Source organism: Pungitius pungitius, chromosome 2, assembly GCF_949316345.1.
Source record: "Pungitius pungitius chromosome 2, fPunPun2.1, whole genome shotgun sequence".
NCBI classification, from domain to species: Eukaryota; Metazoa; Chordata; class Actinopteri; order Perciformes; family Gasterosteidae; genus Pungitius; species Pungitius pungitius.
In genome coordinates, this window is record NC_084901.1 from 18,989,055 (window position 1) to 19,012,101 (window position 23,047).

Here is a 23,047-nt window from a genome sequence, read left to right on the forward strand (position 1 = left end):
ATATATATATTATATATATATATATATATATATATATATATATATATATAAATATATATATATATATATATATATATATATATATATATATATTACACACATATTTTTTTGTATATGTATATATATATATGAAATCAAAAGAAAACAATAGTAACGTAGGTTTAAAGCACAAAGGGGGACGGGCTCTGCTCTTCAGGTTTTGTGATGGTTTCAGTTCGTGGGCCGTTCAGACCACTTCATCCCCAGCCAGCACCGAGGAGGAGTCACTCTAGTCCACCTTCACCACACTGTAGATCTTGTTTACAAACCAGAAGCAGGCAAAGAAGCCAATTGTACCTGAGGGGAAAAAGAGAGAGAAATGAGGTCATTCAAATTATTTTACAAACTATATGAAACAGCTTTAAAAAAAAAAAAGAAAAAAGGATGGCTTGCTGTTAAACCAGACTATCCATAAAAAGCTTGTAAAAACTTTTGACAGGTAAGACTGGAATCTCCGGGCGAGAACACGTTCTCTGCCAAATATTTGAAAGGTCGATTGGTCAAAATCCTCCAAAGTCCTATCTGACAACTCATCAGGGGCCATGCAGCCACATCCAGAATTAAGTTATGATCAAAGTTGGGATGAAAATGCTAACTTAAAAAGATGTGGAGTGAGACAGATTAGGATTATTTAGATCAAAACTGGAAGCAAGGAGCGAAACCGTTAATCTTTTCCTGGAATCCTCGGATTACTTCTTACTTTGACACCTCGTCCCCTTGCTACTTACAGCTCCATCTTAAGATAGTGTCAAGCCGCACTGCAGTGACAAGCCTGGGCTACAGGCTCACTTTCATCTGGCCTTCTACCAGTGCAACACCAGAAAAGAATCACGCAGGCCGTCGGTTTCTGGGTGGCACAGAGAATGGGTCCTTATCTAGGCCTGCACACACACCCCTACTCTCGTCTGTGTGGGTGTGCGAGGAGGGCCGCACCGGACCTAGAGTGTGCTGTTGCCATGTCAACGCGTGCCATCTTTTGTCTCCACTAACATGGAGACAAAAGCAGCAACAACGTTTGTTTCATCATCTGAGCTCTGTGGGGAGAAAAAAAACGTGCGCGGCACGTGAATCCGCACGACCTCGCGACGCGGAGCCCGGATTGGGAGGTTAAGCGCGGGGAAATGCAGCCGTGGTCAGGAATCTTGAGAATATTTAAACGTATTGTCATGCATGGCTATGAGCTAAAGTGGTGCCTTTGTCTTTTGATCGGCAGAAGAAGAATGAAGAAAGAAAAAAAAACCTTGGCTGACATAATGAGGTTCAGGCTTTTGAAAAAGCAAATCTGGAAAAACTGGATCTGGCCCAGAGGGACTTTGTACATTCTAGTCCAATTTCCTAGTCGCTGTGATTTTCATTCAAGTTCAAACAAAAGAGCTCAGACGAGATCCGTGAGTGCTTTTTAACCTCGTCTGACGTGATGCTTCCGTGCTGCGGGAATAGAAATGTTAAAGCTTGACTTCCACTAAATGACCAAAGATAAGAAGTATTTCCCAAAAGTGTGAACCGCTTCCAGTCCGTTTAGGTCCCGGGGAACAGGATAAACGTCCTGAATCGCCACACTATAAACTGAGCAAACATTGACTCTCACACCTACAAACTAAACACACCGCGGTGGTGGTATGCATTTAAGCTTACTCACAGTTAATATTTAACAAGAAAAGAATGTCTGTCCAACTACACATTGTCTTAAATATCGTTGCGTTGTTCCGAGACAAGCAGGAAATCGTTGAAGAGGCTCTCGCGGCACTCATCTCGCCGAAGGCTCACCTGTGAAGAGGAAGAAGATGAGGACCATGATCAAAGTGTATCCAAAGTAGAGGATGGTGCTCGCAGCTCCAACTATTTGAAGCTTGGAGAAGAAGTAATGAATGGCGTAGATGAACAGGTAGACTGCCGTGAAGCCGCTGGTCAGGAAGGAACGCCACCACCAGTGGTAGTCCTGGACACGGAGCAAAAAAGATCAAATTTACATAAAATAATAAACAAATTATATTTTGGAAGCGGCTTTAGTTATTTGCATTTCATATTTTGTTCTGTATTTACACAAGTAGGACAGAGACAGGACAAACGCATTCTACACTACTGACTGATACGACTGTCATTAGGTCCGATATATCAGGTACCTCAGCACACAGGTGGAAGTAGCAGAGCAGAATTGTGGCCTCAGAGCACGTGATGAGTAAGATAATGAAAACCAGGAAGAGGAACCCGAACATGTAGTACATCTGATGTGACCTAAGAAGAGAAAAGACAACGCGCGTCACAGAGACGCCGAGTGGGTGCAGCTCAAAACAGGCCGATCCGGTGAGACGTCTTACCAAATGCTGTTGAGAATGAAAAACAGTTGGATGAAGATGCAGCCGAAGGGCAGGATTCCACCCATCACTATACCAGGAATGGGCTTGGTGAAGAAGGACTGCTCGGGAATCTGGCGGGGGATTTGGTTTGTTCGCACCGGCTGCTCAATTGCCTGCAAAAAAAGGAACACACAAGCGTGAAAAGGATTACAAACGCCAAAGCACGCACACAAACGCACATCGAAAACTTCAAGCTACACAATGGGATCGACTAGGAGGCCTAACTCACGGCTTTCTTGAATCCAAAGTAGGCACCAATGAAGGTCAGGGGCACAGAGATTCCAAACCAGAGAGCCAAGATGGCCACCAGAGTGCCAAAGGGGATCGCTGCCGAGGAGCCTTCCACCCAGAGGATCAGGTTCATCAGGAAGAAGTCCGCAAACACGATACTAGGAAAGAGAAACCGACGAAAATAAGAAAGACGACACACGCGAGGACGGTTCAAGCTAAGAGCAGATGGGAGGACACCCCGTGTCCCCTTGCGGGCCAGAAGCCAAGCGCGAAACCCAACTCACCCGGGGCACAGGAGGGCCGTCAGCAAGACGTTCGTCTTCCACTTTTCACCTCCAAAAGCTGAGGGCACAAACGGGAGACGCATGCGGATATCAGGAGGAGAAGCATCGCCGCTGGCGGGCGGCAAACAACTCCGGGGAGGTTCCTCCCTGGACTCTTACTTTTGTAGAGGCGTGCAGACACGTAGCCGGCAGGCGTCCCCAGCAGGACCCAGAGGACCACGGAGCAGGTCATGAGCGCCCCTCTGTTGGCCGGTGACAGGAAACCCAGGCAGGCCAGGACTGAAGGGAACAAGAGGCACCAGAGCAAATCAAGCAGTGACTTCTGCCACTCAAGTGTCTGCAGTTACCACCGGTAACACCGATCAAAGCCCCCGTGCACGGCATTCCTTACAGAGAGTGATGAACGTCATGATGAAGATCTGGGTGCCCTGTCCGAGGAACACGGACAACAGCATGCCTTTCCTGGGGGGGCGGAAAACATCGCCGTGCACCTGCTTCCAGCCAGACTCCTCCTGGGCGTCCTCCTGCGAAAAAAGCGACACGGCGTCAGTCCCAGGAAGCGCTTCGGCACGTGACTGAAGTTAAAGGCTAACCCGCCACCAAGCCGTGAACGCTACCTCACCTGTTAGCAAGGACAGACAAGGTGAAGACAGACACGGAGTTTATCAAGTAAAATGTGGTGGGAAATACTGCTCAGTCAATTCATTAATAGAAGGCCCTGTTTTCCCCTCCACAGTGTCACATTAAATAAAAAGGAGTCTCACCACATTTTACTCTTTGTTCTAATGTGCCGGTTTAACTGCAATCACAGACCCAAACACCTGATTTAAATCAACACAAAGAGATTCTGTTGAAAACAGCTTTCAATAAGCTTACGTAGAGCAAAGAGGATATTTCCTTGGTCGTTGGAACCGTTATCAAGTCTCCCTGTGAAATGTAACAAAATATTCATATATGGGCGCCCAGTGTGCTGGGCGGTACTTTGCTCTGTAGAATTACAGAGATGTAACAGTCATTTACTGTGGTCAACACGACCACTAAACACACATTTACTGCCAGGTGGAAACCTGAACCTGTTATAAGGATTCAGATAAAAGCTAATAATTTCATCGTCAACTGTGCAGTAAAAAGGATTAACAATTAGAGGTATTAAGTGTCCTTTTAAAAGCCCAACAGCGCAGACTCCATCATCTCTGCTCATTCGCTAAGAGAACGCGTCGCATCCGTCTACTTTGCATGGTTCATTTGCGTGAGGGGCAACATGGAGACAGAACAGAACGAGAACTAATGTCATTCAAATCGCAGCCGTACAAACAAACACTCGCATCTTCTGTAAACCTCATCTTGTCTGGCCGGGCTTGACGTACACGTCGTGCATCAGCGCCGACTGAGAACGCGATAGATGTTCTACAGGGGACCTTACCTGGTCCACCTGGTTGTATCTGGCAATGTCCTTGTGCAGGGTTCTCAGCATGATCATGGCAACCATGCCAGACAGGAAGAGGACGATGACTAAGGAGTTCATGATGCTGTAGAAAACACACAGGACATACCATAGCGTCAACTTCAAAGGGTCGAGACACGGGAACCTTCAGGGATACGGTGTTTGTGGTGCACAACGTGAAGAAATTGCTCCATACCTAAACCATTGGATATTGGTATGGGGCATGGACACCAGGATGTAGTCCCACCTAGAAGCCCACTTGATAGAATTGTTTTCCTGTAAAAAGGAAGTGAAATAGTTGCCAAAGGAAATATAAAGTAACACAAAATAGCCACATGGAAATTGTTATGAACTAGTTGTAGTACAACTTGCTGTTGAATACATTGGGAAGGTAGTTTGGAAGCCTACCTCAAATTTGACCGAGTAGGTGTAAACTACCGACAGATCGCCATCGAACGTCCCAGGGACCTCCATTGGGTCGTTTAGGCCACAATTTAGGGCTTTCTCATCTGTTTGTTTGATACTATTGTGAACAAAATCAAAACAAAACCCCTCAAGTTAGATCATGAACCAATCCATTGTTGGATTTAAAAAGGTAAGTTCCAATGTGCAACACGTCGAGGTTGATAAGTATGAAATGCAGTTTTATTCTAAATTAAACACGGTGCCATTATGAAATAAAAGTACCATGAAATGATTAAATGTATTTAATATTTATGTATTTATTGCCTCATTAATTTATTTCACGATGTATTTCAAATGCCTATTTCATTTATTTATGTATTTATTCATTTATTTAATTTTGAATAATACGGCATTCCATAGATTCTAAATAAATTCACACCATATTAAACTGCTACGAAGCACAATTACCTCTTCGGCTCCAGAGTGGCAGCGACCAGCCGAGCCCCACTCCACTCTTCTCCTGCCCCGCTGTGGTAAGTGATCTTGATGTCCACATGGTTAAAGATGTAAAAGGTGTTCTTCTTGTTGAACTCGGACTGAGGATAGATTCGAGGTTAGATTTGTAAACAAACATATGTATATGGTTGAGTATTTTCTCTACTGCAACAGTCCAATTCAAAACATTCAACGACTTCTAACTTCCCTTCGAAAGCACAAATGTCTGTTGCACTATTCTGTGCGTGTGTGGCCTGGGCTCAACTCTGGTACGACCATAGTTCTGGTTAGCAACATTCCCTCAAAAAGGATTTGAAAGTACGTTAGAGTGTGTCTACAAAGTAAACATTTTAATTGTATATTAAAGATTTAATTTGTACTCTTTTAACACAATAAGTGAATATGTTCTACTATAAAAACTGTTTTATGTATATAATTACAACTGAAAACATTTAGATTAATACATAGTGATTATTTGTAGATGTTAAAGAGATACATTTAAAAAATTTAAATCAAGACTTCACACTTGATGGACCACTTCCCAAGCAGATGGACAATAGTCTTTAACGTGACATGTAAAGTAGACTTAAGCATGTTCAAAGTCAGACTTCACCACTCACATTGATAACACAAGCGTCTTTAGCTCGGCCTTCGGCGGTGACGAGGCAGCCGATGGGGAAGCCCGGGTTGCAGTACTTCTGACCATCTTCCACATCATAACACCATGTCACCGGCATGTTGTCAATGATCCTGAAAAAGTCATCGAATTACCTGAACTAAACATCTTCATGCAGAAAGATACCACACCCTAATGTAGTTACGGTTACAAACCAGTGGTGCTGGTAGTTCAGCTGCATTCCCATCTTAAGGAAATCCAGTTTGGTTGCATCCTCCTGGTTGCCTTTCTTGTAGGTTTTGGTGCACAACGCCTTGCATGGAACATTTTGTTTAAATAAGACCTGTAAAAAGGCAAAAAAAGAAAAGTGTCATGGCAACCCCTCTTGCACTCTGCTCAAATGAAGGCATACCATGATAAAACTACTTTATGTGGACATTTTATTTTCTGCAGGAATAAAGAGTGTGAGAGTTCTGATCACTATAATACACACAAAATAACACTGAATTTTGAGCTTTGCCTGAAATAAATCTTGATCAGCCCTCCTATAAAACATGGAGATACCAGGCTAAAACCACATCTATACGATACCCCAGTGTGTGTGCACAGTAATCATGGAAGGATTTACGTTACTAGGACATGTCTGATCGCATTGGATACAATGTCCCCTGGCCTCTTCCTCACACCTGCGCAGAAACTGCACATTGGCCGTCTCTAGCTCAGATATTATTAAGAAGGTCAAAAGTAAGGGACATTTACGATTCATATGCTAGATGCTTGTTTTTGTCGGAGAGAAATTATACTTCTATAAGCGTATTCCGCTTCGTATCAGCTTGCCGTTTTCATTGTTTGCTGCGAAATGTTGCAAATGCAGCGCTGTGTGCAAACTTTCTGGACTAATTTGCATCATACTTTATATTTTGGAGTTGTGTTTAGAGTATTTTCAAAAGGATTGGTGCGTATTGTAGCCAACACTCTTCAACCAATGTGACGCATTCATATATTCGCTCGTTTCCGGTTGGAAGTTGGTTCTGGCTGGGTTTGCACCAAAAATGGGGGCCATCGGGAGAAAAAAAGGTTAAATTGGGTTAACGCTCACCTCGTATGGTGACGACTCAATTCGTTCACCAAACAGCACCTGTCCAAGGTTCTCAGAAGGCCTCATTTCCTTGGCATCTTTGCAAAAGTCAAACCTTTAAGAATGTCAGAGAAGACACACAGACAAGATGTCATTAAGCTGGAAAACGCATACACCCCCCCCCCCAAAAAAAAAGCATAAAAGAGAAACAATTTGTTACTTACACGTCATACTCATAAGGCAGGACTGACTCCACTGAGTCCAAGCGGTTTACGAACAGCGTAATGCGTGTCTGTAAAGAAGCAAAACCAGTTAGTCCACTATGAGATTCCGGTGTTTACCTGAAAAACAACCCAGTTTTACAGAGGCCAAGGAGCTGATGGGTTGAGGATGCCCATCAGCTCTCTTGGTCCCCCCAAAAACTGCTTCGACAGGAAACGTAAACAAAGCAGTGGGAACGAAAACTATTTTCTATCATAATACGTCATTTGAATGATCGCTCATATGCCAATAAACATGGTGGAATGGTGAAAACGCCTATTGTACATATATACCCAACCCCCATCTGGCCACCACATCAGTTAGTAACTAGTATTACTAGACAACATGTATATATTAGATATATACAGTAACTTATATTTGCCAGGGCTCCGCTGCCAGGTAGTAGTCTGGGCCTAAACAGGGGTTTGGCTAGCTAGCAAGATTAAGGAAGATAACAGAGAACACATTCATAAAAACATGCAAATTCCAACAAACTTAGATAATAAAAATACACTCACGGTACATTACAAAAATGAAAAAAAAATCACTCGTGACTTAACATACCTGGCAATCTTCAGTGCCTTTTCCGTCTTCACAGAAACTCACCGGGGCTAAACCCGGAAGATAAAACGCAGAGCACGAAGAGAAATACGAGACTAGCGAATAAACCAGCACAACCCCAAAGTGTATCCGCCTCTTCATTTTATCACTGACACGGTTCTCCTTAGATCTGATATACGGTGCTGGAAGGTGGTGTTCGCTAGCTGTGCACTGAAAGCTAGCTAGGTCTTTCTACACAGAACACAGTAGCTCAATTGCCAAAAGCTCGAGCAGGAAAGGTGACGTTGAACGACATCAAGTTATGAGGAAGCCGCAACAAAAGCACCGGAAGTTTAACTACTTCCCCTTCAAAATAATGAAATAAAATAAACAATCTGTTTAATATGAAGAATTTAAACATTTGTAAAAGATAGTGGCACAAAGATAACAGTCTGTGTATATGATAGGCGTGTATGAATGCCATTATAATCAATTACATTGTCAGCTTAATTCAGGTACATGTCTAATGGTTTTATATTGAAAAGATGAGAAATCCAACATCCTTTTTCGTTCTGAACTACTTGACACCGTGGAAGTAGAGGAAGTAGCACTGACGTTGCTTATTGATGCCCCATAAACATACTGGTCCATTTTTTATGAACAGTAACGTTACTGTGTGTGTTTGTGTGTGTGTGTGTGTGTGTGTGTGTGTGAGAGAGAGAGTGAGAGAGATGGGGCGGGCATACTATGGCATACGCAGTACCTTTTTTAACCTTACAGTGCCCCTTTAATTATTTTAATTAAAAACAATGGATATAGTATCAGACATGTCTGATGAGGGCCCATAGTGGATGTGACCTTATCTCTTGGGGTTAAGTATTCTTTAATGGCTGCCAAGCTGCATGGGACAAAGTGCCACAAATCAACTTTTTAACCGGTTTAAATTAAAACTTCATTAAAAAAATGTTTACATGTGCATGAGTATGAAAAGAAATATCTTTGACCAACTACTGATATTGAATGGGAATGGACACAGGAACATTTTAGTTCAGGATCAAGCAGTTAGGGCCGGTCCCTCTGACAGTGAGGACAGTGAGCTTCAAAGGATTTGCCAGACAGTGAGGAGATCAGGGGTCAATCAGGGGTCAGTAGAACATTGTGTGACCTTCGTTTCCTTTAGGAGAATGCATGTCAGCCGTAACATTTATAATGATATCATGGTTCCTCTAATGTTATGTAAGCAGTTTTTCTATAAGGGCAGTCTAATTCATATGTGAATTAAAGTTGACATGTTTTGTATGTGGATTTTGTACATAATGCTGGTAATTTAATGTCTTTGTTTAATATTTTCTAATTGTCATTGTTTGGATCCATTTGTGGTTAATGTTAATCTTTAATGTTAATGTTAATCTTTCTAAATGCCTACATTGCTTTTTTGACTTATTTCACTTATTATATGTACAAAAACCCCTTGGTGTTTCAGTACCCCTGTAGCATACTTTCAGGCAAATACAACAGCCCAGGCACTAGCCAATCAGATCACGTTTATGCTCACGTCTAAAGAGCACGAAGCCCAAAAATAAAAGATGTCGGACCAAACTCCGTAGAATCAGTTCGGGGGGACCTTGGCCTGAAAAACGTTGAAGACCCCTGCCGTAGAGGGATATAATATAATGAGAGACCAGAACATACATAAGTATTGGTAGTGTATGGAAAAAGAGATGTATATGGTGGGTGAGTTATAAATTAACTGATTTAAACAACAGTGTAGCGGTGCAAAGGTTATTGGTATAGATTCAATTGAAGGAGCGATTTGGCCAGAGGTGATTTGTTGTACAGTCTTATCGCAGTTGGCAGGAATGTTTTCCTGTGTCCTTGCGACAGCAGACCTGAATCAGCCTGTTGGAGAAAGCGTTCCGCTCTGCAGAAAAAAGCGGATTGAGTAAAGCTGCACGCAAAGTCAAGATGTTGCAACCCTAATGATATGATAATACCAATATAATTATAATTATAAATATAATTAGCCGTTACTACTTATTTTACACATGTATTTCTGCATGCAGGTATTTTACATATATTGTCTTGCACTATGTTTATGTGGCATTACTAGCCTTTACTAAAAGAATAATAATAATTGGAATACTGGGCTGACCAGACAGAGATTATGGAATTGATCTCAGAATAACAGATATGATGGATCCAATATGAGTTCTGTGAATGTGTTGTTGACATTAAGATAATATGCAAAATTGTTAATGTTGTTACATTACCTTTTTAAGGACGATCAGATGTGTATATGTGTGTGTATATATATATATGTGTTTATATGTATATATATGTGTATTTGTATGTGTGTATATATATATGTATATTCTGAGTGTGTATATATATATATATATACACACATATATAGTGTGTATATATATATATATAAACACACTTGGTTACATTCCAGCTCAAGATGAAGGTTTTACCAGCTTTGTACTTGTGTGGAGTTATCATGACAAATTGGCATTAAAGTTTATCCTCTACTCAGATGCCCACTGTGCTGCACGGCCCACTCAAGTTCACCTGATGAGTGCCATTGCTCGGTGGAATACCAACAGGATCTCAGACGCCGTGTTTGGATGGAACTACAGGAACGACCTCAACACCTGCTGCTTCTATTCGGAGAGACTGTGGAGGAGAATGCCCCGGGCCCTGCCAATGTCCCTTCTGACGAGCCGCTGGGGTTGGAACACCCGTTCAGATGGAGCACGGGTAAGGAGGAGGTTCAGCATGGGCAGCCTGACCCAGATCCAGAGGCATACCAGAACGATGAGGAGGCTCACTCCCAGCGTCCACCCTCTGGCCTCTGTGAGTATATGTAAATCTGGTAGAACAAAATGTTCATTTGGAACTTACTGCATTCACATGGCAACTTGTCAACAGCCCAAATCCCGCTGCATGGCTTCGAAAGGCTGGAAAATTTCTGCTGTGCGAAAAATCAGCCCGACAGAGGACAAGCTGACTCTTTCTGCAGAGCAGAGGAACAAGGTCCTTGAAGCCTGGAATGAAGTAGAGAAGCATAAGAAGGAGAAGCAGCAGCAGCAGTTCAGCACAACAGGCTTGTGTGCACGCTGGTTAAATTGTTGTGTTTCTACAACAGCTGTTTACACTGTGCATATATCCGTAAAGTGCAAGTATGTGACACTTTTACGCAGTCAGACACTCCGTCCAGATCATGATTCAGAATGGTTGAAAGTTCATGTTTGTTTGAAGCGTTACTTTACAGTATCATGTCGTCGGCATACATTTCCATTTTGCAATTCTTAATTGACAAAGGGAGATTGTTGTGAAAATCGATAATTATGGAACCCCATAACTAACGTATCTACAGTCTGATGAAAGCCTTATAAACTACCATTATAAAAGACTCAGGCGCAAAAAGATGACTGACCTCAAAGAGAGTGCTATAATGCTGAATCCGGAACTTTCAAGTTTAGTTATCATAATATAACAGTCTATTATGTAGTTTACTCCCAATAGAGTTATCTTGCATTTGTTTGAAAACGATTTTCTCCAATAATTTGCTCAAAATGGGGAGTATACTAACTGGACAGAGGTTTGCACATGGGAAGGCTGATTTCTTGTCCTTTGGTTTGTCTTCTTACAGAGAAGGCATAATGAAGCTAGATTGGCTTCCACATTAAATGCATTTGAGAAGCTACTTACACAATTAGTAATTCTGCCTCCAACAATCTTGAAGGCATATTTTTAATTGTGATATTTAGACGAAGAAACTTTGAAGCCCAGAGTTCACAGGCATGTAGAGAGAGAGCACTTTTATTCAAATTGTTTGATGCCACCATGTCTGACTGTATTCATTCAGCCTCACCATGAACTCCTTCAGCTCAAACTCCAGCAAATCCTCTAACAGCGAGCAGCCGGCCACCGGAAAATGACCACGGAGAGAAGCAGCAACACCAAAAATATACAGTAACAATGCCCACAAAGAGAAAAAGTCAAACTAATATGACCAACACAAGCAAGAAGCAAACAGAAAGATGCCAAATTGGAATTAAAAGATTTATTGTCTACAGAGATGCCACTTCAACTAAAAACTAAAAAAAAAAACTATGAAGAGATTAAAAATGGTAAAACAGAAGTCTCTTTGAATGTGTAGCTGTTGACAAGAAGGTCTACAAAAAGACAAATGTCCCTCTAGCTTTTTGGATAAGGAGACATATTGAAAGGGGGTACCAGTAAAGCCTTTCAAACAATTAGATGAAAAATCATTGGTTTGGTTCTTGCAAGGGTCAGTGGCTCATTTAGAGAGAAAAATGGAATCAAGCACAGTCTTATGCTTTGGGCAGTAACTTGTGGTTCCCAAAAGACCATAAGCTCTCTTTTCTAATACTTGTCTGTTCTGAATCTTATGTGTGCATTAATTGTATGTTTCATAACTACTTCTAGTAAATGTAGCATTCGCTAACAGCACTGCGTTGTGTATGTCAGTGTCGCACTTGGCTAAAAGAAGTGTGTGTTCAGATACTTGGGCTAAAGCTAGCTGCTAACAGCTAAAGCTCGTTTTGCACACGGTCAAGCGCAGCGAACACACCTCGCCCGTCTCCCTCCGGAACACCTCGCCCACCAGCATTTACCGAAGACAACTTTCAGTAAGTTCCCTTTGACTAGATAAATAGACAATTATTGTAGGAATAATAGCGTGTACACTATTAAGGTATCAATTCTACGGAAACCAAAATGTTTTCGACTTTTTAATCGTCTTTCACCACCGCACCTGTTTTTTGATTAAGCTAGCTAACGGTTAGCTAAACTATTGCTAGTTAGCATATCAAACTAAATTGTCTTTTGTTTTAACTCTGCGTAATGAAAACAGACGTGGCATCACTCATATTCGTCAAGGGGCGCCTTGTCTTTGACGCAAACGTTGGTCTAGACTGACTTTAAGCTGAAATAACTGCAGGTTGAAGGCACTTCACCTCCATGGCCACATGGTGATTAGCGGGCTAACTGACTGTTAACGATACGCCAGGACTCGGCTCCATGTTAGTTACCGTCACAGTAACACTGCACTGGCTCATTATACCTGGTAAACTAACTGACCAATTCAGTGGTTACGTGGGAAGAAAATTAAGGTTAATAATATCACTTTACTCAAACCTAATTTGCTAATGTGTGCTGGTGTTGTGGACACCGCTAACGTTATTTGACGTTTACGGCGTTGATTTCCCGTTGAAATTACGTTAGTGAGACTCATTATAATTATAACTCCGCATTTATCCTGCTTTTACTGCGGCATATAACAATTCCGTGTGCAAGTGTAACTTTCCGAGTTACGGAGGGTTTTCATCATCGGTGTGAGAAACGAACTGTGCTTTTAGCTCTCCTCCCCCACTAGATACAGCTCTGTGGCTGACCGGCAAGGGAGTTTTGAAGGGTTACAACATTTATCTTTCGAACTAACATGATTCGTTATACGCCGTTTAGGAAAGCATACACGGGGATACAGATAATTTATAATTAACTTAATTGTTTTTGCTAGTTGGACATGATATTTATCGGCGTTGTAACGTTACTTCCCATTGCACCAACGCGTACCACGTGTCCGGAAGTAAACGAGGAGACCAATTTGCAAACACACGTTTATCGTGAATGTCGCAAACAAACTCGTACCAGTGGTATATTTTCACTATTATACACTCTTGTTGTTTTATTTGGTGATTAATTAAATTGTAGATCAGTTCGCTAACCATCAGTGAGAGTGCCTGTGTGGGGAATCACTTGCTCATCTCCGACATGGTGACGTTATCGCTTCTCGGCCTTTTGGCTAAGATCAAGTGTAGTATCTGTTCTTATCAGTTTAATATCTGATACGTCCCCTACCCGGGGACCATATATTAAATTGATTTTTGGAATAGGGAGATGGAATAGGGGCTTGCTCCGTCCACTCCACGCATCGACCTGGTATTGCAGTACCTCCAGGAACGGTGCACCCCCCCAAACGTGTCTAAAAAAAAAGTATTCAATAGGAAAAGTGTTTACGTTGCACTTTTTCATTGTAGATATGTGTGTTCTTACAGTCTCAAGAAAGTAAGATGGAGGTTTGTTATAGGGGGATCTATATTCATAGTTTTAGTGGGGCCACATTATTTCATTTATCTACTTATATTGATTCAAATTGTTGATAGGTTTCAATGTGGGCCTATTTTCCTGAAATCGAAAATCCTCCCTGCAAAGAAAAGATGGGTGGAGAGAGAGGAGACAGAGGAGCGCTCCTTGTTATTGCTGTTACCATGCTACCAAATATTTAGTGTATCTTCAATTAATCAGTTGTCATTTCTTCAATTTGGCTGAGCTATATCTAATGCAACACAATTGCAATCAGTCATCATGGAGGTAATCAAGTCCAGTTCTACTTGAATCGTATTTTTTCTAATTTATTATATTTGCTAAACATGTAGTGTTATTACTACTCCAGACCAATAGATGGCAGTGTGTCACTAGAGCACTAGCAGTAAACAAAGAAACAGGAAGTGTTTTTTTTTTTAAAGAAACAAAGAACGCATTTGTTATTTCCTTCTTTTCTTTGAATTCCACATGAGGAACAATTAACTTTTGATTGCAGTTGTGCTTAGCCTTGTCTCATGTAAACCTTCTAATGAATAGGCACTCATTTGTTGGAGATAAATAGATGCAGCTGGCGATTTTAGGTTGGCTTTTGTTGTGAAAATACAGCATTGCATCATGGGAAATAAGAGCATAACGTCTCAAGTAAAATGTTTATAATCTTCATCCCTGGTGAATTTGACTTACTCTACATGACCTTCCTGCAGGTTGTTTGCAGCTCCTTCACAGTCTGTTTTCTTGATGGTTTCTTGATGGTCAGCACCATAGATTAGCTTGGTATGTTTGCAAAAGACTTCCCTGCCTCTGATGTGTACAACTCATACTTACCTGGCAAGGGAGATACCATGATCAAGAAGGTGGTTCACCCAGGGCGAGGCTTAGCCATTGCACTCCGGTTGAGCTGACATCTGCGAATTCCCCAAATGTGGGAATCTCGATTGCATAATTTCTGGTAGTGGGGGACTGCGTTCGCGCTCTCCCCTGATAACATGTTTAATGAAAAATGTCATTTATATATATCCTATAATGAGAGAAGTAGTCATTTGTGCTCCTCTGGATCAAGCCTCCTGAAGGCTGCCCTTAAACAAGTTATCTTGTTCTTTCCAGTTTGTAGTGATGATTAGTTGCCAGTTAAGAGACCTTCGCCTCATGCTTGGTGCATATATGCTAACGTGTTGTTTCAATTGTAGTTAAGATCATAAACACGCTGTCACGTTGTCGGGTGGTTACAGAGATGCCACTTTAACTAAAAACTCAATAAAACTATGAAGAGATTAAAAATGGTAAAACAGAAGTCTCTTTGAATGTGTAGCTGTTGACAAGAAGGTCTACAAAAAGACAAATGTCCCCCTAGCTTTTTGGATAAGGATATATATTGACGGGGTACCAGTGAAGCTTTTCAAACAATTGGATCTTTTGCTTTGGGAAATAACTTGTGGTTCCCAAAAGACCATAAGCTCTCTTTTATAATACTTGTCTGTTCTGAATCTTATGTGTGCATTAATTGTATGTTTCATAACTACTTCTAGTAAATGTAGCATTCGCTAACAGCACTGCGTTGTGTATGTCAGTTTCGCACTGGGCTAAAAGAAGTGTGTGTTCAGATACTTGGGCTAAAGCTAGCTGCTAACAGCTAAAGCTCGTTTTGCACACGGTCAAGCGCAGCGAACACACCTCGCCCGTCTCCCTCCGGAACACCTCGCCCATCAGCATTTACCGAAGACAACTTTCAGTAAGTTCCCTTTGACTAGATAAATAGACAATTATTGTAGGAATAATAGCGTGTACACTATTAAGGTATCAATTCTACGGAAACCAAATTGTTTTAGACTTTTTAATCGTCTTTCACTACAGCACCTGTTTTTTGATTAAGTTATCTAACGGTTAGCTAAACTACTGCTAGTTAGCATATCAAACTAAATTGTCTTTTGTTTTAACTCTGCGTAATGAAAACAGACGTGGCATCACTCATATTCGTCAAGGGGCGCCTTGTCTTTGACGCAAACGTTGGTCTAGACCAGTGATTCTCACCTGGTGGGTCGCAGACCTGTTTTTGGAGGGTCACGGGCCTTTGCATGGGAAAATAAAAATAAGAATTAAAAAAAACAAAATCACAAAAAGATTCATCCTGTTTTTTTATTTTGAAGGGACTTTTTTAATGCAGTGGAGTGTCGTTTTTTTTGCCGGCTCGTCCGTCCATGTTTTCCACAGCGTGTGCCAGGTTGGGTCAAACCATTCTGATATGGGTCACTGGGTTTTTAGGACAATTAAACATCCTGAATATAAAATGTAAAAATCAGCTTATGAAGTTGATTTTGAATAAATTTGAGATGTTGAGAATGTTCCTCGATTTGGGTCCCGGCTTGTCATTAAGGGGTGATGGTCGGTCCCGGAGCCAGAACAGTTAAACTCATTATAATTATTACTTCGCATTTATCCCGCTTTTACTGCGGCATATAACAATTCCGTGTGCAAGTGTAACGTTAACCGCGCGTCTGAGTGACGGCTTTCTATGCCTGGTGGTCTCAGACTTTCTGTTCAACTTTCCGAGTTACGGAGGGTTTTCATCATCGGTGTAAGAAACAAGCCTTGAACTGTGCTTTTAGATCTCCTCCCTCACTAGAGACAGCTCTGTGGCTGACCGGCAACGGAGTTTTGAAGGGTTACAACATGTATCTTTCGAACTAACATTATTCGTTATACGCCGTTTAGGAAAGCATACACGGGATATAGATAATAGAGTTGAGCCGGATACTCTGCTGAAACGAGTATCCGGTACGGATAAAGCACTTTTCCTGAGTACGAGTATTATACGAGTCAATATCTGTGCTCGAATTGAATAAAAGTCCTCATTGGGTAGCTGTATGTGTCTGCGTTCTGTGATTGGCTGGTAGTCACAGCGCCCCTCCCCTACACACATACTATTTGTGTCACTGTGTCCCGCTTGGCTCACTCATACACAGAACTCCTCTCTCCCTCCCTCAGTCAGCAGGTTCGCGGGTCTTTCACGATAAATTTAAAGTCTGTCTGTTGGTCTGTAATCAGTTGTTCTTTTTTTTTACCGTCTGCTGGCTCTCTTCACGCACTCAGTGTCTGACCTTGACTGGTTGTGTTAAATAACTAAATATTAATATTACAAATTAAGCCACACATACTTCCCCTCTCTGTCTCATGATCATCAGTGATACAGAATGAGAGAATTAAAAAAGAGCATAATGGGTAAAGCCCAGCCCATTTCAAGACAACCCGACAACTTACTGGTTAAATCCTTCATACGTCCGGGTTAAGCCCCGCCCACTTTCGGGTTAGGCCCCGCCCAATCCGAGTACAGATACGGATACAGATAATTCATATGGTTAAACAGATACAGACAATCCTGTACTCGCTCATCTCTAATAGATCATTTATAATTAACTTAATTGTTTTTGCTAGTTGGACATGATATTTGTCGGCGTTGTAACGTTACTTCCCATTGCACCAAAGCGTACCACGTGTCCGGAAGTAAACGAGGAGACCAATTTGCAAACACACGTTTATCGTGAATGTCGCAAACAAACTCGTACCAGTGGTATATTTTATTATACACTCTTGTTGTTTTATTTGGTGATTAATTAAATTGTAGATCAGTTCGCTAACCATCAGTGAGAGTGCCTGTGTGGGGAATCACTTGCTCATCTCCGACATGGAGACGTTATCGCTTCTCGGCCTTTTGGCTAAGATCAAGTGTAGTATCTGTTCTTATCAGTTTAATATCTGATACGTCCCCTACCCGGGGACCATATATTAAATTGATTTTTGGAATAGGGAGATGGAATAGGGGCTTGCTCCGTCCACTCCACGCATCGACCTGGTATTGCAGTACCTCCAGGAACGGTGCACCCCCCTAAACGTGTCTAAAAAAAAAGTATTCAATAGGAAAAGTGTTTACGTTGCACTTTTTCATTGTAGATATGTGTGTTCTTACAGTCTCAAGAAAGTAAGATGGAGGTTTGTTATAGGGGGATCTATATTCATAGTTTTAGTGGGGCCACATTATTTCATTTATCTACTTATATTGATTCAAATTGTTGATAGGTTTCAATGTGGGCCTATTTTCCTGAAATCGAAAATCCTCCCTGCAAAGAAAAGATGGGTGGAGAGAGAGGAGACAGAGAAGCGCTCCTTGTTATTGCTGTTACCATGCTACCAAATATTTAGTGTATCTTCAATTAATCAGTTGTCATTTCTTCAATTTGGCTGAGCTATATCTAATGCAACACAATTGCAATCAGTCATCATGGAGGTAATCATGTCCAGTTCTACTTGAATCGTATTTTTGCTAATTTATTATATTTGCTAAACATGTAGTGTTATTACTACTCCAGACCAATAGATGGCAGTGTGTCACTAGAGCACTAGCAGTAAACAAAGAAACAGGAAGTGTTTTTTTTTTTTTTTAAAGAACCAAAGAACGCATTTGTTATTTCCTTCTTTTCTTTGAATTCCAGATGAGGAACAATTAACTTTTGATTGCAGTTGTGCTTAGCCTTGTCTCATGTAAACCTTCTAATGAATAGGCACTCATTTGTTGGAGATAAATAGATGCAGCTGGCGATTTTAGGTTGGCTTTTGTGGTGAAAATACAGCATTGCATCATGGGAAATAAGAGCATAACGTCTCAAGTAAAATGTTTATAATCTTCATTCCTGGTGAATTTGACTTACTCTACATGACCTGCCTGCAGGTTGTTTGCAGCTCCTTCACAGTCTGTTTTCTTGATGGTTTCTTGATGGTCAGCACCATAGATTAGCTTGGTATGTTTGCAAAAGACTTCCCTGCCTCTGATGTGTACAACTCATACTTACCTGGCAAGGGAGATACCATGATCAAGAAGGTGGTTCACCCAGGGCGAGGCTTAGCCATTGCACTCCGGTTGAGCTGACCTCTGCGAATTCCCCAAATGTGGGAATCTCGATTGCATAATTTCTGGTAGTGGGGGACTGCGTTCGCGCTCTCCCCTGATAACATGTTTAATGAAAAATGTCATTTATATATATCCTATAATGAGAGAAGTAGTTATTTGTGCTACTCTGGATCAAGCTTCCTGAAGGCTGCTCTTAAACAGTTTATCTTGTTTTTTCCAGCTTGTAGTGATGATTAGTTGCCAGTTAAGAGACCTTCGCCTCATGCTTGGTGCATATATGCTACACTGTAAAAAAAAAGTACGTTGATTTTACGGTAAAAAAACTTAAATTGCAACTGTAAACGACTGTTGATAAAAAATAGGTCATATTACGTTTCTGTCACATTAAAATACCGTATATGTATATTTCAGCGCAAACAGTTATTTATGGATCTATTTCTTGTAAGAAATACATTTCCTCACTGTTAATTGTACTGAACATTGTACTGATACCGGAAATACAATGTATTATGAAAGACAATCTGTACCGTAATTTTTACATTCATAACTTAAAAAAATTACAATTTGCCCCTGACAATCGAAATTTTACGTATTTTAAATATAAACAGCCAGCCCAGTTTTTTTGCATTCATTATTTGTACAAAACACGGTTTATAACTGTTAATTACAATGGACATTGTACTGATAATGGAAATAGATTGTAATGTTAACAACAATCAATACCGTAGCTTTAACATGTATTTCTTAAAAATAAATTGTTACTGTAAAATATACGGAATATTTTGCTGCAAATGTAAATATAACGTATTGTCCTGTATAAGTCCTGTTTTCTTTGCATTTATTATTTGTGCAAAATACAGTTTACAACTGTTGATTGCACAAATTATTGTACTGAATATATATATATATAACAGGCAACACTGCTATTTTTGCAAACATTATCTGTAAAAAAAACGCATTAGTTCATTTACCACTGTGCTGATTACATGAATACAACAGTCACCCCTGTAAATGTACTAACCATTGTACTAATAACCTAAATAGACGGTGGTGGAGATAATTGGAAGTTAACATGGGTAAATTAACCATTCAGATTTTTTGCAGGAAAGGCTGGGGTTTTAAAAGGCAGGGCTTTCAAGTAGTCCCGCATTGAGCATTCACTCAGTTCGGTCTTAAGTCACGCTCTCCCGCCACACGTTGTATTTCGTACGCTAGTTCCTCTCCAACCTTCCAGACAGTATCTGTAACCGCAATCGCGCCACCCCCGGTCAGCTGCAGCGTCAACCCCCCCCCTCCCGGTCAGCCGTAGCCATTGACACACGGTAGTAAAGTTAACCACACTTTAGGAACGTTAGATACACGTTTGTAATGTTAGCCACGTGTTGGTAACGTTAGCTACATGTTGGTAATGTTACCCTCGTGTTGGTAACGTTATTAATGTTAGCAACACGTTAGTCGTTAGACACATATTTGTAGCGTTAGACACACAATAGCAAGAGAGAAAATATTGACAAAATGTATTTAAAGAGCTGGCGTACCAACACACACATACATGGCTATAGCCCCTTATAAATGCCCCAATTAATTATTCATTTAGACTTAACAGTTCATAACTGATGCTGTTATCAATTAAATAAAGCTAAGGTAATATTCGTAATAGTAACGCTAGCTTACTAGTGCAGAAAAATGTCTCCCTACTTCACTCCAAGTCACATACACAAGTAACAACTTTACTTTACCATGAATCGTGCATTTTCATGTGTTGAAAAAAAAAACTTTTACTGTGAAAACGTGTTAAAAAGTGCAACACTGATTACACACTGACGATCTGTATTAAACAGAGGTTGTAGCGGCGTTCCTTCGGTGTTGTTTGTCATTAAGCCGCATTGAGCTGCAGACACGTGTCTAGGGTTGCAAAATCCCAGGAATATTGAAAGTTGGAAACTTTTTCTACGGGAATATACAGTAATTAATGGGAATAAACTGGACATTCTGGGGTAATTTAACTATTTTCCTTGTCATAAGCAGACATGCATGCATGTCTAATACAACTTTACAACCACGACTCTTGTGGAAATTCTACCTGCGTCGGATCAAACAGAGTTGTGTTTTTGTACTAAATAGCATCCGTAGGTGCAGACAGCTCGGTGAATTTCAGACTTCTACAGGAACTGCGTCTGGATGACTGCGTCTGGATGACTGCCGCTTACAGCGGTACATGGGGCTAGCCGTTGCCCGTTTGATATGTCGTTGGCTCGGATCGGGCACCGGACTTCACAACCTTCACGTGCCGAGGAAACTGTCCCGTGGAGATCCTTTTTTACGTTGTTGATTTGATAACAAAACCCTCAGTGCAATTGATATGTGGTCATTAGCAATTACAATCACTTTTTACTTTGAATTACCTTATTGTGTGCTCACTAATCAACATGGTTTGTCTTAATCATACAAAAATCAAGTTGTAAAATGTCGTGGCTTTGTGGGAGTTTATGAAGACTTCCTTGAGTCACAGCTTGTTTTGTGGAATTTAGGATTGGAGTTGATAATCTTTAGTGTTTTTTTTTAATTTATTTTTTAATTTCAGACATCCAGCAACCCGAGAATTACCACGACCAGAGATGCTGTTATTCAGGGTCTACCTGGTAGAGACGATGGGTCAACTCACAAAAGAGTGTGATGTAAGTTGAAACACATATTGACATATACAGAAAATGACCTCTCATTTCTTCTACCCGTCACGTCTTGGTATGGTCAAATCAAAACATACAATACAATTTATAGTACCGTATTTCTACCAGTAAGGTGTGGCAAAAGATGCTGGGTTTTACAGTTTCATTAATAATAATTCAGATCGTCCTCTGGTTATGTATGCATATTCTTATATTCTATGATGGATTTTTTTGAATACTACTGCAAAAAAATGCCGACTGTTACTAAATGCTCGCCATCTCCATCTGATTACACCAACAGACTGAAAGAGCCATTGACATAGCAGCAAAGAGTCCTTTTAACATAGTTGGATTGGATGACTTACAGCTCCGAGAACGAGCTTCTACTATCATATAGAGATTAGTTGACATATGATGTGATGCCCCACACACATAATGAGTGTGTGTGGATGGTGCCTACCTAACTGTCTCCCTACAGGTGAGCCTGGGTGGGGCATTGTCCTGATGGCTAATGGAGAGCACCTGGGCCCGGTGTCTCTCCTGAGGTCTATATATGCCAGGCTCCTGCCAGTTGGAGGGGGGGACTCGAGAGGAGGCAGCCCCGGCCTTCGCTCCGGCAGTATTCTCCATGCGTTTTCAGTTGTGTTGAATTATTCTCTTCATGCATACACGCACCACACCATTTTGTCACACATCCACACTTACAACACTGACTTACTGACTACCCACCTCATAGGATCCTTATGGCTTTTGGATATGTGATTTCAGTTTATTATTGAAGTTCTTTCTGTTAGGGTTATAATTTAATAAACATGTATTCCTTTCTTCTTATAAACTGTCTCCTGCTCCTGATGTTTTGGCATAGCTTGAGCCAGCTATGACAATGACAGCCTGTTAGTAAATGTAGAATAAGATATTTGTGATCATAGAAGTAATTTGGTAGATGTTCAATTAGGACCTAATCTTTTGGATGTACAGTGCATAATACACAGTCTTCTTGCTATTTCAGGATGCTGGTGAACACTTTCACGGGACCTTGCAATACAAAAGATGAAACCCTACAGGATCATGATGGCTACGTAAGAGAATCCAAACGTTGGCAGTGTGTTGGACGGGCTAAAAGTTCTGACTACATTGAGGGACTTTTGAAGGTCTTGCTGCCTGCAAGGTTGGGTTTGCATATGCAATCAGTCTTGCACACTCAAAGAAACTTAAACATTTAAGGTTTTCCAGAAAGTTTCCTTGTAGCTGGACTGTGCAAAGCTCTTCCCTGTAGCAAACAGCCTAACAATCTAGAAAAAATGGAATTGTTGTTACTGTTAGAACTCTCAAATGTGGTTACTGTTTGTTTGATGCTTGTTAGTTATGTTTTTAAGATTCACATTGAGGAGTTTAGGTTTGGCTATTGTTTTTCTGGAATTCAGTTTAAGTGTTGCTATCTAGTGTTAATGCTGCTTTATTTGTGTTGTTCAAATGTATATAAACATGCTCATTTAGTGCAGCTTTTCCTGTATGTATTTATAGAAATTTGCACAAATAAATGTTCACCTGCTGTACTTCTGCATCTGTTTGTTAACTTAAGTTTACTGTTAC

General features: G+C 40.9%; 1 protein-coding gene, 1 long non-coding RNA gene and 4 other non-coding genes across 7 annotated transcripts; 5 read left to right on the top strand and 1 right to left on the bottom strand.

The window, feature by feature from the left end:
• Positions 1-78: 78 nt before the first annotated feature.
• Positions 79-8,074, bottom strand: tm9sf5 (transmembrane 9 superfamily protein member 5). Of its 2 annotated transcripts, XM_037460981.2 has the most exons (18): positions 7,775-8,074; positions 7,174-7,241; positions 6,971-7,064; positions 6,087-6,214; positions 5,876-6,005; positions 5,229-5,356; positions 4,764-4,878; positions 4,552-4,631; positions 4,335-4,440; positions 3,788-3,838; positions 3,303-3,435; positions 3,071-3,190; positions 2,912-2,969; positions 2,626-2,785; positions 2,358-2,509; positions 2,163-2,274; positions 1,807-1,978; positions 79-336 (listed from the first exon to the last, which is right to left on the bottom strand). In XM_037460981.2, exons 1-18 carry the CDS (start codon positions 7,910-7,912, stop codon positions 269-271), a joined length of 2,013 nt encoding a protein of 670 aa, XP_037316878.1. In that variant the 5' UTR covers positions 7,913-8,074; the 3' UTR covers positions 79-268. The 2 variants fall into 2 exon arrangements, with proteins under 2 accessions (XP_037316878.1, XP_037316879.1); XM_037460982.2 differs by lacking the exon at positions 3,788-3,838.
• Positions 8,075-13,563: 5,489 nt separating this feature from the next.
• On the top strand, positions 13,564-13,754 carry LOC119211665 (U2 spliceosomal RNA). The gene has a single exon (XR_005119793.1). It is a non-coding gene; the product is annotated as a U2 spliceosomal RNA (small nuclear RNA).
• Positions 13,755-14,702: 948 nt separating this feature from the next.
• LOC119211653 (U1 spliceosomal RNA) lies at positions 14,703-14,866 on the top strand. The gene has a single exon (XR_005119781.2). It is a non-coding gene; the product is annotated as a U1 spliceosomal RNA (small nuclear RNA).
• Positions 14,867-15,405: 539 nt separating this feature from the next.
• Positions 15,406-22,999, top strand: LOC134107174 (uncharacterized). Its single transcript, XR_009942661.1, has 3 exons — positions 15,406-15,614; positions 21,370-21,463; positions 21,933-22,999. It is a non-coding gene; the product is annotated as an uncharacterized LOC134107174 (long non-coding RNA).
• LOC119211666 (U2 spliceosomal RNA) lies at positions 17,576-17,766 on the top strand. The gene has a single exon (XR_005119794.1). It is a non-coding gene; the product is annotated as a U2 spliceosomal RNA (small nuclear RNA).
• LOC119211664 (U1 spliceosomal RNA) lies at positions 18,719-18,882 on the top strand. Its single transcript, XR_005119792.1, has one exon. It is a non-coding gene; the product is annotated as a U1 spliceosomal RNA (small nuclear RNA).
• Positions 23,000-23,047: the final 48 nt, after the last annotated feature.

Coding starts and splice junctions, on each gene's coding strand:
- tm9sf5 (XM_037460981.2), bottom strand. CDS start 7,912: ATGAAGAGGCGGATACACTTTGGGGTTGTGCTGGTTTATTCGCTAGTC. Junction 4,441..4,551: donor ACCAATATCCAATGGTTTAG/GTATGGAGCAAT, acceptor TGTTTTCTACAG/CATCATGAACTCCTTAGTCA. Junction 1,979..2,162: donor ACTTCCACCTGTGTGCTGAG/GTACCTGATATA, acceptor CTCCGTGTCCAG/GACTACCACTGGTGGTGGCG.